This window comes from Coturnix japonica, chromosome 36 (genome assembly GCF_054131305.1).
Source record: "Coturnix japonica strain WE chromosome 36, WE-NBRP24, whole genome shotgun sequence".
NCBI classification, from domain to species: domain Eukaryota; kingdom Metazoa; phylum Chordata; class Aves; order Galliformes; family Phasianidae; genus Coturnix; species Coturnix japonica.
The window spans coordinates 1,518,723-1,533,886 of record NC_140698.1 but is presented as its reverse complement, the minus strand read 5'-3'; the positions used below and the strand labels follow the sequence as shown (position 1 = coordinate 1,533,886).

Sequence of the window (15,164 nt, the reverse complement as noted above, 5' to 3'; positions counted from 1 at the left end):
ACTGCTGGGGCCTCAGCTCTGCTCTCTGTAACACTCACATACATTCATCACTCTTTGCGCTCCCTCTCAAGTGTTAAGAGATGACAATCAGACCATGATCCATCCAGGCTCTTTTGCCATTAGTCTGTAGGAATGCAGCCCCATCTCGGTACTGGCTGCATTCACTGACAGTATCATGTTTGTGCTACCCAAGCACAGACTCTCCATAGCATTCATTCAAGAAGATGAGGGCTTCCTTTCAGATCTTCTCTATTTCATTTTCTTTCAGCAACACACAGAACTGGTCCAAGCTTGCATGAACCATTTCACAGACTCATTTTGTACTCGTTAGCATTTCCTGGGTTAGAAAAAGCTCCATCTTACTTTCAATGATTCAGAACCTCTCAGTGTGAATGGTCTTCAATTCCAAGAATTAAGATGCCATTTGGAATCACAAGTGATTTTGAAATATGATTTGCCACTTCATTAGGTTATTGTTGTGCAGTCTATGTAAATTTCCATTTCATTAAAAAATTTTCAAAAGAATCACAGGCAAATTACAGCTCGAAAATTAGTCAGTAAAACTTCATTAAACCAACCCTTAATAGGATTATTAATGTGAAAGAACCAAAGATTAATTTCTTCCTCAATGAACATTAACTGACAAAATTCTTACCCTTTGTGGCACTCACAATGCTGCTCTCATGTCTTGATGCCTACTCTAACAGTAGAATCATGGAAGGTATATTAAACAACAGTGTATATTATTATGCTACAATGGATCATAAGTCAGCTGACTCAAAGGTTCCAAATTTCATTGCAAATTTCAGTATCCTCAAGGTTTTGGGGCAGCAACTTAGCATCAGCTCGAACGGTTCTTTTCATCAACTGATCTGATCTTTTCATCCCCCTTATTAAGTATTCACAGTAGATAACTTTATGTGGAGACATTAAAGTTGTGATACAGCAGAGTCTAGCAAGCCCCCAGGAAGCCCATAGGCCAAGTCACTAATAAGCCCTTCAAAGGCCTTCATCCCCCTGTAAGCAGTTTTTTCTCTGAAGCTTCCAGGATGGAGCTCTGAACCAACAATATCAATTCTGTATTCCCATGTATTTCACAGTTCGGTACACAGACAGACTTTTTTTGTGTGGGTATGAAGGGAAAGAAGATAAAAGAAGGATAAATCAGCTAGGGGCAAGTCTTGGTCACTACTCAACCACAAGGCAAAGCAGGGATGAATTCCAACTCACCATGAGAGTATCCTAAATAAGAGTTAGATGGAAATATGAGCTTATGCTACAGGAACAATTAAAGGAGTCAGTCACTAGGAAAAGGAAAACACTGCTGTACTGCTGCTTTGTAGCCACCAGCTCACATTCTTCAGATTACAGCAGAAATATCAAGAGAGGGAAAAAAAAACCTGATAAATCAATACGAGTTTATTACCAAATACAGCAAAATGCTGACAGTACAGCACACAAAACGTATGCTTATTTTCATGCCTAATTTGCACAAGCTCATTCCCAAAGGATGAGCATAATATTCAAAAGTGAGAGCACAAATGGCCATTTAAATGCCTAAACCCCAACTTAACTAATTGCATATAAAAACGTATACGTAACCTCCAAGCAAAACTGCAGCCTTTCAATCCTGATAGCCTGTGTCAAAATGGTCTCCATTACTCTATGGCTGCATACACATTTACACACAAAGAACGCTTCTTGGCAAACCTCAAAGCAAACTCCTTATTTAAGCTCACATCAGGCTTAAGCAAGAAACCATGCCCTGCAGGTAGTTTGTGGAGACATAGTGCTTGGTAGACACATGCTGTTTAGGGACCATCCATTCCACTTGAGATCATGCAAGTACAATTGTGGTTTCAGAGCTGCCAGGTGTTTCTCAAAGATGGATAAAATGCTGGGGGAAAACAAAAACAGAATACGGACACTGTCTGATTGCATCTAAGGGATTTCTTTCAGTCACTCTGTAGCTCACAATAACTGCTGCACACCCAGTTGCTGTGACTTTTGCCCGATGGCTTAAATCCAGCAACGTCCTGTATTCATAGGCAACAGGTTCAGAGGTTATAAAGAACTACTCTGTAGCAGCCCAAAGGTAGCACACTAAGCAATGCCTGACATTAAAGTACATACAGTTTTGTTATGGCTCTTTGACACCCTTTGGGACAAAAGATATAAGAAATAAATTGCTGTCATAGCAGTACACACAGTCAGAATTGACACATGGCAACAAAAAAAAGGGAAAGGCACGAACACTGGCCAAACCAGTTCATTATAAGTAACAGCCCCGAGCTGGGCTTTTGTTTCTGTAAGAAACCACATAATGGAAAGATAGACTTGATTCTGATTATTTCTGCTTACAGCAACAGAGACTTTTTCTTAACATTCTCCTCTTTATTTAGATTCCCAGTTGTATTAGTATTATGAGTTGGGAGGCTCAAAGCCACTGCCTCTGAACAGACTACATGCTTGATGAGATCCTGTGCTGCTCGAATCAGTCTAAAGATAGACAGAGAACTAGAACAGTTCAAGGGTGCCCTCACCTGCACATCACAGAAAGAGACAAATTACAGCTAATTCAGTTAGTGCAGTTCTTTGGTGCTCTTCACTTGAAAACTAGCACACACACAAAAACATGCAATGCATCACCCAGGCATGGAGGTCTTCCAAAGCAAGCTTTCTTCCCTGACATGTTTTGGAGGGGGTGGGGAACAGTCACCCCTCTGCTGCCTTCAGCAGTGAGCTTTCTACACTGAATGTTAATATATGTTTATAGTGAGACACTAAACAGGTCAACTAGAAAGAGGTTTGGGTATTCCTTGCAAATGGTTTAACCCACAGAGTATGGCCTGTCTTTCCAGCCTTGACTCCCCAGATATCTCAGCCTAAATCCAAGGAGCTTACCTTGAATCACCTAAAAAAGTTCAAATAAAATGTAACAGCCATAATCTCCTATAACTCTTGACTTCACTTTCAGGCTCTGCTTTACAGCTCTGCTACCACAAATATAACCCAGAACTGCTTTGCTTAACATTACATCCACTGGAGCATAGAATTCACCGTGAGCTCAAATGTGGTACTAGAGATTTCTGTGACAGAATAACATCTATAAGGGACTTGGATGAAAGACCACCACGTTTTTTTCCACGTCATTGGAGCAAGGATTTAAAACCCCAATCATGCTCTGTAGAAGTGACAGACGAGTGCAATAAACTTCATTAATACCCAAACCTCTTTTCCTGCTTCTTCTCATTTTTAAGTGGTATTAAAATAGTTTATGATTGTTCAGCTGCTCTGCACTTTACATCCTCTTATGTGTCATAACCATTTGGGGGATGACAGAAAAATAGACACTTTTTTTTAAATCTTTTTTTTTTTTTTTTAATATAATTTAAAATTTTAATGTATATTTTAAATTACATTAAAAAAAAATACAAAAGCCTTTAAACTACCAGACAATGAATATGCAAAATGTTCCTCAAAGTTTACATTACTGTTATCATTGTTATCTACTGGTAGAAACGTCACAGACCAGAGATAGACCTGGGAAGCAAGTTTTGCTTTAGATGGTGCTCAGTGGGACCAGGTGCCCCTTAAATGGAGGATAGATTTTTTTTAATCAAAAGCTGAGCTTCTGAACATGTAGGGGAGAAAAATTAGAGGTATGGGAGATAAAGAAACATTACCATCTGAGATGCCATGTGATATACATAGAAAGAACCCCTGTACTCACCCAGAACGTTGTCACTGCATAATAACTTTACAGGAGTAGGAGTAATAGGACTTCTTCAACTATAATAACTATACCTTAAGTACTTATCATTTTTGGAGACAAATCAAAGCGACCCAAAAGGTGGTTTAGGATCTAGACTGTATTGTCCACTACCACTTCCTCACTGTGCTCTACTTCCTCAAGCAAACAACGCAGAAGAGGCTCTATCGAATGTAATGGAATATTTAAGCACCTCGTACAGGGACACATCCACCTGTGGAATTTACAAGCCAGTTCTAACAGTACAAGGAAGAGTGGCTGAGCTCTGAACACAGCAAGATCTCTACAGCAACTTAATGCCAAAATAATCACTATTCCCATGCAATGAAGTATCACCGTGCTAATCTGAAGGTTCCTAACAGGATCACAACATCACCGAGCTGGGGTGTGTTCAAATACCAACTTCGTAGTTCTACAGTGCATACAGACACAAGGTCATCATTACTGAAGCCCCCTTTGCTGCCCATCTCACCCTCTTCTTTTTGTTTCATATTGTTTCCTCCAGCTCAAATTCTGGGCCAGATGACTTCAAAAAGCTCTTCATTTTTCTATCCCTTTAAGACTCCAACGCTTTACAGCATTAGAAGTGTGGCTGACTTTTTTTTCCCTGACTCCCAGCAGTGCTGTCTTTCAGGTCACAGGAGAGGTTTTGATTTCCCACTCTTTGTCATTCCAGCATCAACTTAATTTTCTGTTTTTCATTCTCTTGCTGCTTCCCTGGGACATGCAGCTGGTTTCAGAAATTAAGGTGACAATTTGCTCAAACTACTGGGGTAAAATTTGCCCGTGTAATTACCCTAATTGCATGTGCAATCATATGAACCATGTACACAGGTGAACTATTCAACCTCAGCTGGTCCTCTGTGGGTGCATTTTTGAACAAGCAATTTTGAAAATACAGGCTTCCAGATGAAGCTTATTTTTGTTGTTATGCCTCTTTGTCCCATTTTTTAAAACACCATTTTCCAATTGCCAGCCCATTTCTCCAACCCAAGGCAGTCACATATCTGCTCTCCTACCACTGTACTTTGCCAGCTGTTATTCAATTGAATCTGTTATTCAAATGAAACAGAGGGCAGGGAAGAGCGGAAAAGAAACACAGAAACAGAGATGTTAAAGAACAGTAGTAGCTAAAATACCGAGCTAACTAAACAGAGACATTTAAAAGCCAACACGCAGTAAGGCAGCTCTACCTTTGCATAACTAAGCTCCAAGTTTTTTTATTCATATGCTTTTAGAAAGAACTTCTGTGCATATATCACAAAAAATGATGTGTTTTAATACTTAAAAGGGACTGAATGGTCGTATAAAATTTGAAATGTCACTTGGAACTCCAGGGATGTCCAGTTTGCAGGGTGAAAGAAATACTGCTCGATTTATTACACAGTAATATATGAAGGTATATTATGAGAGACAATAATCTTCATTCCCAGGCAATTTCAGCTTTCCAGGTAGTGTGGATATTGCAGTAAAGTATTGGACATTCTTCATTGCATCTATAAAAATGAAGTTTTTACAATTTCATTTTGTGGACTTTTTTCCCATCCCATGAATAACAACTCCAAGTCTGAATCTGTAGCTTCCAAAAGGCATTAACTTGGGTAAGATGAGTTGGTCTTGAGATAAGTGATCAAAACTAGCCCTTGCACTCATGACATGAGCTTCTACCCAGTACATTCAGCATTTATGTCGGTACTCCATGCCTACCACAACCAGGAATCAGATGCAAAATCCAAGTTCGTTAGTATCTGTGTGACATCTCATTGTAGTGTTTAACTATGGGGTGAACTGGGTTCAGGGTTTGCAGGTGCATCCTGACAATTTCAAGAAAGCATAAAGAAATCCCTCATCTTACAGCGTTCTCCAGTCCCTTCACTGATGATACTGAACCTCACAAATCTTCCCTGGGTGGCTGAAGAAGTCACGGCAGTGAGATTCTCCCCCCCATCCTAAGAAGAAACAGTGAAGGAAAGCAGTAACTACAAAAGCTTCCACCTCCATAAAGTACATCATGAGAAAATGGATTAGCCTTCACAACAGATCCATTAGCCAGCACCCCAGTATCCTCTTTGTTCTTGCCAATTCTAAAGCACGCTGTGCCAGTATTGGATCAGCTCCTAACAAGAGACAAGCTGGTCCTTGCCTGTCTGCACAGAGCCTAGCACAGGCACAATTGCTATGGGAATAATATATTACCAAATGGACTTAAATGAGCATAATAACAAACAAAAGATAATCATACACACTCAAACTAATGCAAATAAGAATATAATTCAATCAAGTCATTAACTTTACTAAAAGCTAGCTTTGTACATCAGCCTCCTGGCTCTTAGAAATGTCAAAGGAGCGCAGACATCTGATTATGAACTCCCGTTGTCAGTCAGGAGACTAGACATGAATGCTGAACAAAAATAATTCCTTTCTGAGCCCACGGAACATCGTGTTCATATCTAATATTCATGCTACCTTGAAAATACAAGGTAGTAGCCATATAAAATGGAATAATTTCTGAGGCTTAAAGCTGAATTGTTTAGTAGTCCAAGACCTTAATATCACTGAGCTCATATCAAGTAATCTTCAAGTGCAGTGAAATTCCCAAGTGACCTTGACTAATCTGAACAGATTGGGTATGAAAGCATCGAGGGAGCTGCAGGCACCTCATGGGGGGAACCTTTACTGTTTCAGAGCAAACACTGTGCGTGCTTTTGGGACTGGAAGACCAAAGAAACAAGAGACAATGCATTTGGTCCCCCCTGTTCTTAAAATGACCATTAACTAATTCGTTTTTGTGGATGTTTAGACATGATACTGTTTTCTCCAAAGGCAAACAATAGTACAGCACTTCCATAGTATATTGACAAGCAAGAGAACAAGATCATAGACATTACATATTAAGAAACCCTTGGCCCTATCTATGCCAGACCTCCTCTGTGAGGTCTTTTTTGGTCTCTACCAAGGCATACAAACAGTGGCACAGCCCTCTGGGCAATTTACCAGAATCTAGCATTGTGTTGGCCTGTTATAATAACAGGCCTCTGGACTCTGGGACAAGCTCTTATAATTCAAGAGACTGAGCGTATTCTCCTGCCCGACCTCCTGAAAGCGCATGGAAAGTGCTGGAAAATAAAAGGAAAGGCAGCAAAGCACCCAAAGTCTCAGCTACTCAGCTTTCAGAAAACAGAAGCACCAAGCAATAAAACCAACTGCTGACATGAGACTGGTGCCGAGTCCCACAGACAACGATAGCAGACAGACTCCTATTTTAGAGACTTGACGAAACAATAAATTAGGTGAGGGTGTGTTAGAACAACAGCTGGTTGCTAATTAGTCGCAGCCCCCTCAGCAGGGTATCAATAAAGCAGCAAAGAACATCTCGAGTAAATTAAATTTTAAAAACCCCTACTGCAATCACTCCCCTGACAGACCCTTCCTTCATCTCCCTTCTCAGCTTTTTATTTATTGTAATTACTTTAGTAATAAGATTTGTTTCCTTGTTATTATATGTATTACTATGCAGGGCGGCAACAACAACAATAACAACAATAGCTAGGAAGAGTTATGTTGCTTATTTATCTCTGTGGCTGTTATTGGGCCACTGGGTGGATAGAGCAATGAGGAGGTGGGTGCCTGGGAAAAGCAGTAAATAGAAAAGAAAGCATATTCCTCAGGAGCAGAGACATATGGGGACATATTTACAAAGGAGGAAACACTGACAATGAGCGAATAGATCTAATAACTCAGGGGAGCCCAACAGCTCCAGCTGATAAAGGAAGGAATAAACAATACTGCATTAGAAGTGCTGTCAGGAGTCCTGGGGTGTAGCTGCGTGCCAACAGAGGTTTACCATAGGAGAGCCAAGGATGGACTGCCATGTTAGCACAGGGCAAAGGCTTTGTCTGAAATAGGGTCATCTCCCACAGCATACTGATGTACTGAGAAGAGTTTGGTGGAGGATCAGACTCTGGTTCTGGGTCCACCAAGGGAGAAGCTGCAAAGACTTAAAGAATCACATACCCATATTTTATCTTATGTTGTTCATGTACTAGCCAGATTTCATAGCATCATAGACTCATTAAGGTTGGAAAGACCATTTAGCCAAGCTATCAGCCCATCCCCACCATGCCCAGTGACATCCCTCAGCGCCACATCTCCACGGTTCCTGCACACCTCAAGGGACAGTGACTCCACCACCTCCCTGGGCAGCTGTTCCAACACACCACCATTCCTTCTAAAAAGAAATTTTGCCTAATATCCAACCTGAACCTACCCTGGTGCAAATTGAGGCCATTACCTCACATCCTATAGATCTAACCTTCCAAATCATGGGCTTCTGCTATAGGGAATCTGCTGAGACTATCAGGAACAATAAGGCTGCTTGCCTTGAAGAAGTATAAGTGGTCTTAGACCCTCTTCACTAGAACTAAAGAACAAGCACCCAAAATTCTCAGGACGGCCTGCTGAGAAGACCGTGATGGCCAACAAGAAGCACATTTTCACCAGTTATGCCTCACCACCAGTGCAAGATCACTGTCCTCTTTATGGGGACAGCTGAGGCAACACCAGAGGCAAGAGAGCAGCACTTAGATAAGAACCATCTACTGCACTCAAAGAAAGTTCACCCACAGTTCATAGCACTTCCCTGAGCCACATTCCAGATGCAGTACAAGCATTCCTCAGACATGGCATTTTCATCTGCTCTGAGGTCCCGAGTCAGCGCTTGCAAATAGACCACCTTATAACACAGAGCTCAGAGCACAGCCATTCTAAATGAGTAAGGACTGAATCTTATGCAAAAATGTTCTTCCACACGCATCTACCCAACTACCGTTGGCACTATCCTTAAAGAAATGCACGCATCACACATCAGCTAGTCTGGAGAGACCCCTTAAATTGTGCTTGCAAAGTGCATGGCATCCATTTAGATATGCAAGACTAGATTCTGAGAATTCAACTCCTCTTTAACCCTCTGATCAGAGAGAAGCAAACAAGAGAAGGGAAGGGAGAGTAGGAGGGATGTCTACAGCCACATGGCTTTGTGTGCCTCTACTTCAAGATTTAATCCTCAAGGATGCAGTTCTGGGTCATCAAGTGAGTCCTCAAGTGCGGCCCTTAGCTTGTTTGCTGTCTATGTCCAGCTCTGCCTCTGACTACGTGGAGAACAAAATGTCTCAGTGCAGGAGAGTGCACAATAATATAGGAGGAAATAGAAGTTATATACACAGATAATGCTTTTGGGTAGAAGAACTAGCTTGCTTCTGTTCTTCCTACAAGTATCCTTCAAAAAAAAAAGAAAAGAAAAAAAAAAGGCCCTTGTTTCAAAAAGTAAGTGGGAAACATTAATAGTTAATAGTTTCCCTTCTGAGAGCATGCAATAGAAATGTGTTCTGAAAGGGCTTTCAGAGGACGTTTCTATCTCTCCATTTCTGTAATTGTCAGAGTTAAAGCTTTTCTCTGCTGGATTCCAGGGCGCAATAAACAAAGCCCTGTAAGTAAAACAGGATGGAACAAACAGCCTGACTAAAGTGAGAGTGAATATCAATAAAGAGAAACAAACAAAAAGCCCAGCTCACCTGCCTTACCTATAAGCAGCAGCAAAGCTTACTCAGCCTGTGTTGTGGGAAGGCAGGTGCAGAAGGGAACAGGGTGTTTTTAAACCAGATAAAGAATAGTCCATGGCTATAATCGAAAATGCAAATCAGGATTTCCTCTTCCTAACAGCTACTATGGTTACCCCATGCCTTCGAAGAAGTCACACTGCTTCCAAAAAAATTAATCTTCCTTTACCAAAATAGACTCACCGGCTCCCATCTCCACTGATTGGTTCAATTCATTTACAAAAACACATCAAGTTCCTCTCATTGAAAAGCTTCTTTGATTCAACAGTAGGGAAAGGAAAGCGAGAAAAGGGCAGACAGAAGGGAAGAAAGAGGAAACATGAAAGGGAGTAAAGAAAAAGGAAGAAGGTGGCAATGGAGGAGAGAGACATGAACTTGGAAGAGAGAGATTGGGCAGTTCAAGACCTGTGGATGCTCATAATAGACAGTGCATGGGCAGTCTGAAGATGAAATATTCTTTAAAACAAAAGCACTTATCTAGGAGTTCCACCTCTTGTTTGATCAATCATATCGCAAGGCCGAATCATTTTTAATTTAATACTTCTGGGAAGTGGGGGGGAAGCACTCATTAAACACGGGCACGGTTGGCAAGCACTGCGCGTTAGCATTTGGCACTATTTATTATTGCTGTTTATGGTGATATAAATTAGGTTATACTGATATAATTAATAACCCTAAATTCAGGGGTAATAAATAGCAATATTTATATGAAACTGCAGACTCTGAAGAAGTCCAGCCAAAAAAATCCCCACAAAATGCTGACTACCACGTTGTGACTGCTAACATACACATGGGAGCACCAGGTACGTGGGTGCAGAAGATATGCAGGTGTGAGCAGACACTGAGGAATGGCTGCATACACAAGCTGTTGACAGAAGGGTATGTAGCATGTGCACAGAGAAGACAGCCTAAAAGCAGGTCACAAGATGGTACACAACTGCATGGAGAAGTGTTGGTGCACAGGCAACTTGTTGCTCCACTGTGTGGTAATGAGCTTATGTGGAACAGTGTGAACAGCCAACAGTGCTGGGTATTTCTTTGTAACAGAACTGTTTGTGCTGTCATAAGCTTTTACAAGTTCCTTTCCTGACCCTGGTTTTAGTGGATGAATCAGAAGAACTAGATTGAAGAGAAAATGCTCCTGGTACACATATTTCACTCATTTCAAGCTGTGTGAAGGTTGTGGTGTGTCATTATTTCATCCTCCCAGGAAGAAAACTCAGGGGAAAGAAAAAAAAAGGAGGGGGAAATGCTCAAGGTCACATACTTCATCAACAGCAGAGCCAGGAACAAAGCACGGGTCTCTCACTCACCCAGTATAACTCAGCAGTTTCCTAATCAAAGTGCTGTGCTCCTTCATGGATTCTCCACCGCTGTGTAGAATGGAATTCCTTCTCTAGCTTTCCTGTTAATCCGTGATTTAATTTAAAAAGACGATAAAGGGATGAGAGAAAACAGTCAGCTGAACACCAACCAATACCTTGGGTTTTCACAGAACAGCCTTCGCAAGATAATCAGCCTACAAGGACACTTTCCCTTTAGTAATTTAATGCCTGTCACTTTGGACCATCTTATAGCACCGTTCTTGGAGATTAAGACTACTTTTACTTGTAAAGAAGAAAAAAACCACACAAATAACTATATCAGGTCAGACCATACATCTATCAGAGGCAGCATCCCATTTCCAGCAGTGGTCAAACACTACTGTGTGACAACACACAGGATGCACTTAATAAAAAGTAGTGTCTAACATTAAAATATATAGCCACTACCAGATCAGCTGAAATTTATTTGACAAACCCTACATCTGACTGCTATTCAGGACAGAGCAAAGGCTGCCCAGGGAGGTGGAGTCACCATCCATTGGAGACCTTAAAGAAACATGGAGATGTGGTACTTCAGGACACGGTTTACTGGGCAATACTGGTTGTAGGCGGACGGTTGGACCAGATGACAGACTTCTTTTCCAACCTTAATGATTCCATGAGAACAGTCGCACAGAACACAACTGCTCATCAGTACTCTCTGGATTGAACAAACTCAAATTATATGTGATATTGGGTAGTGATTTTTATTTTTATGTGATGACAGCCTTACTCATACAGACATGCTTGCATCACCACTACCTTCATTTAGCATCAGCAACAGGACTCAACTCTCTCCATCACTGACAGACAGGAATAAATCCTCATAGTACTGACTGATGTGAAAGGGAGTGAAAGGGAAGGCTGTTTCCTAGCTCAGCCACACACAGTCAGAGCATAATCACATTACTGCCATCATATCTGTGACAGAGGAACATTCTCTGCATGCAACTTTCAGATCACATTAACCAAAGCAAATACCAAGGCCCTGATCGTCTTGTTGCTGCACAAGGCTCTCGAAGTGTGATTGCACGGTATCCTGCTGGGATGAGCACTCTTCCACTGAGCTGTGCCTGCAGCAGGGAGTCAGCTGGGGAAGGGGCACAGCTGGGCTGCTGGAAGAAATCCTTTGTAACCGTGCGATGGCATTCATCTTTGTGACGGGCAGGGAAGCATTATGCACACCCCAGCACACAGGACTGGGGAGGAGGGAGAGAGTGAGGAGCTTCAAAAGAACTGCCAACAGAAAAGAATTCAACCCTTTTTTAAATATAAAGATACCGAGGTAACGAGACTAGAGCAGGATTAATACCAGATAACAGAAGGATGGATGGGTAGTACAGAAGATGCACTTTCAAAGCATGAAGATTCGAAATGAGTGATGATTCAAAATAAACAGTGGATTTGACACATTCAGTCGTGATTGTAAATCTCAAGGCAAATAAGTGGCTTCCTGAAATGTGCTACAGAGACCTAAAAGTAAGTAGTATGGACCTGTTTACAGCTACTCAGTCAATAATGGCCTACAGACCCTTTTCCTGGAAAAAGAGCTTCCCTTTGTGGCAGTGATTTGAATGACAACAGAGTTTAATACAGCACTTAAACCTAGATGAAGTAGAACATTAATGGACAAAGAAACCTGCATGTGCTTCCACATGCAGCAAGGGACTAAAAGTCATCTCCAAAAAGCTGCCAATAAACTCTAGGCCAAGAAAAGAAGCTTTTCTTTCTGTGCAGGAACACCTCAGTCCACTGAAAAAGCACATGGGAAGAAGCAAGAGCAACAGAGCCATGGGAGGCCCCACAGCACAGCATTTAAATTGGAGCATGATGGAATGGTTCTCTCCCTTCCCCAGGCTTCATGCTTAGCTACAGAGCCATAGCCAAGTCCTTGGACCTCTGCTCCTATCCCACACCAAACTTTCCTACTCATCACCAGGTTGAACTACAGTGGAAGCTCCACACGTTCCTGTGTGATATGAGCTCAGACAGTACCCTTCATTCCAGGTGTCACCAAAAGCCACACTGTCCCTCCTGAGGACCCTTCCTCTGCTATGCTCACTCCTGACAGCTGGAGAAAAAAGGTCAGACATTCCCTCCAGCCCTCCATCTGCTGGAAACTTTAATTAAGCAGAGTGAAAGGAAAAACAGAAAGCCACAATCTTTCATTTTTGCTTCTGCTGTCTGGAAGAATCAAGGAAACATTTGGTGCCAGCAGAAGCTTCCAATACTCGGGGGCAGCATCCAGCTCCCCTGAACAGCCTAAACTACAACACACTCATGTCCTGGGGAGAACAGGAACACAAAAAACTATGCTCATAGTCGCAGACCAGAGGCTAAGAACACTCCAAGCTGCCCTCTGCTGAAGCCCAGACCACAACAGAAAGGAATTAGATTAGGACCAAATAAGCTCAAGATTTGCTTAAGGTCTTTACCCTGTTTCTTCAGCACCGGATCAGCACAACCTGACCTGAAACCAGATGAATGGTTGTAGTGATGATGTGGGTAGGAGCAATGTAAAGGCAGCTCTGAAGAATGCAAAAAGAAACTGGTATATTCATAAGCTCAGAAAGACTTGGAATCTCTTCAGAAGCATGTGGGAGGAAACAGAGTAAAGGAGATAGGAGAAGGAGGGAGTTTCATTATACGGAAACATTTCCATAAAGATACGAGCATTTAATAGATCCTTACATCTTTCCCCCATTCAGGTTATATAAAGCATTAATTAAAGCCAGTTATTCCCAGATATATCAGCTTGCAGATAAAGTTTGCCCTGCTGATTTGGCAGAATAGATAACTTTCCATTCAGCAAGTAAGATTCAGTTTGTCTGCTATCGCTAATACTTCACCCAGTCAGTTGGGACACCTTACGGCCCCACACAGTACAGAACCATGAATATCTGATGCACACGAGACAGCACACTGGGCTGTATCCAGGACTTACATTCTCCTTACAGGACTGATCACAGGATGAATAAAACACAAGGCAAAAGGCAACAGGAATTCTGGCCCAAAACACTGAAGACTAGGCCTGCTAAGTATACAGCAGTAAAGCCTGCAGGTAAACCCAGTGAAAATTCACAATAAGTATGTTACTACAACGCACTTGCCATTGATGACTCCATCAGGGTTGAGCATGGGGACAATCTTGAAAATGAAACATTTCCTCAGGAGATCAGCAATGGGATCACTGCTCACAAGGAACTCCAGGGTCCCCTTCATCACCCAGCTGGCGTTGCTTTCACCAGGATGAACACGGGCCATCAGAAAGACATAAGGACGACTGTCTGTAAAACAAAGCAAAGGCATGGAGATGTTATGCACAGAAGCTGCAGAGATACGATGCCAACTTTTTTTTTTAAGAGAGAATCTTACTAAACAGTTCATGGACAGAGCCTAATGAACCCCTGTTGCAAAGCAGACTAGCAATTTGGCAGAGAAAATTGTCTTGCTATCAGATACGTTATTTGCCATTCCCATGAAAAAGCACCCTCATTTGGCCTAGTTACACGTCTCCAAAAGCTCTCTGTATACACATGCTCAGAAGAGACCAAATTTGACAGCAGATTGTTTGAAAATCCCATCTGTGTTGAGCAAAATCCACAGATGGGCCAAGGGAAGAAGACAGAGGTAGACACCTGCCAAGCATAGAGAATAAAAGAAAAGGACAAAGCAATGATGTGTCTTAAAATTATCCTTCTGTGAATGTTCACAATCTCAGGCTGCTGTCACAAATCAACCTGACACATTTGCTTTAGTGGAAGCCACTATCTGACAGGGAATCACAACGATGCCATGATGTTTTTTGCAGCTCTGTCAGAGCACAGGCTCTCTAGTAAAGGGACAGAAAACAATCAAAGGTATCATCTGAGCATCCTTGTAAGCAAACGCTGATTTAGCAAGTTATGCTTCTATGTCCTCAGCTCCCAAAGCTGTACTAAAGTCCTTCAGTTTTCTAACAGCTTTACAAATCATTACTCAATTAATGTGAAACACAGAGGTGGAATCACAGAACCTTTTGAGTTGGAAAGGATCCTTAAAGGTCACTTGGTCCAACTCCTCTGCAAGGATGTAGACAGGTCTGGAAACAATCCCACATTCACCCCTTCCCATTCATAGGCATTTGATGGGCATGACCAGAGTCTCCACTCGAATTCATACAGAGCAATCATACTGTGGTCCAGTAAAGCAACCAGAACTCTGCTATTCAATAGCCGTGTACTAATCTTTATTTTTCCTTTATCATTCTTGCACCTTACCCTGAGATTAGTATATTTTCACTGCTGTGTATACATTAGTGCCCAAGGCGCTAATGGACTGTAAAAGATCCCTTCAGCCAATAGAGACATACTAGGAGTTCTGCTTACTTTTTATTACAAAAACATATATATATTAGAAAACAACCTCTATTCA

At 41.8% G+C, this 15,164-nt stretch overlaps 1 protein-coding gene across 1 annotated transcript in view; it reads right to left on the bottom strand.

Annotated features, from left to right (window-relative positions):
* LOC146755067 (cytosolic carboxypeptidase 4-like) overlaps positions 1-14,857 on the bottom strand; it is a 72,656-nt gene extending 57,799 nt beyond the window's left edge. Inside the window, exon 1 of the mRNA XM_085526418.1 lies at positions 13,858-14,857. Within this exon, the coding sequence (XP_085382544.1) occupies positions 13,858-14,138 (281 nt within the window). The 5' untranslated portion in view covers positions 14,139-14,857. The remainder of the gene's footprint in view (positions 1-13,857) is intronic.
* Positions 14,858-15,164: the final 307 nt, after the last annotated feature.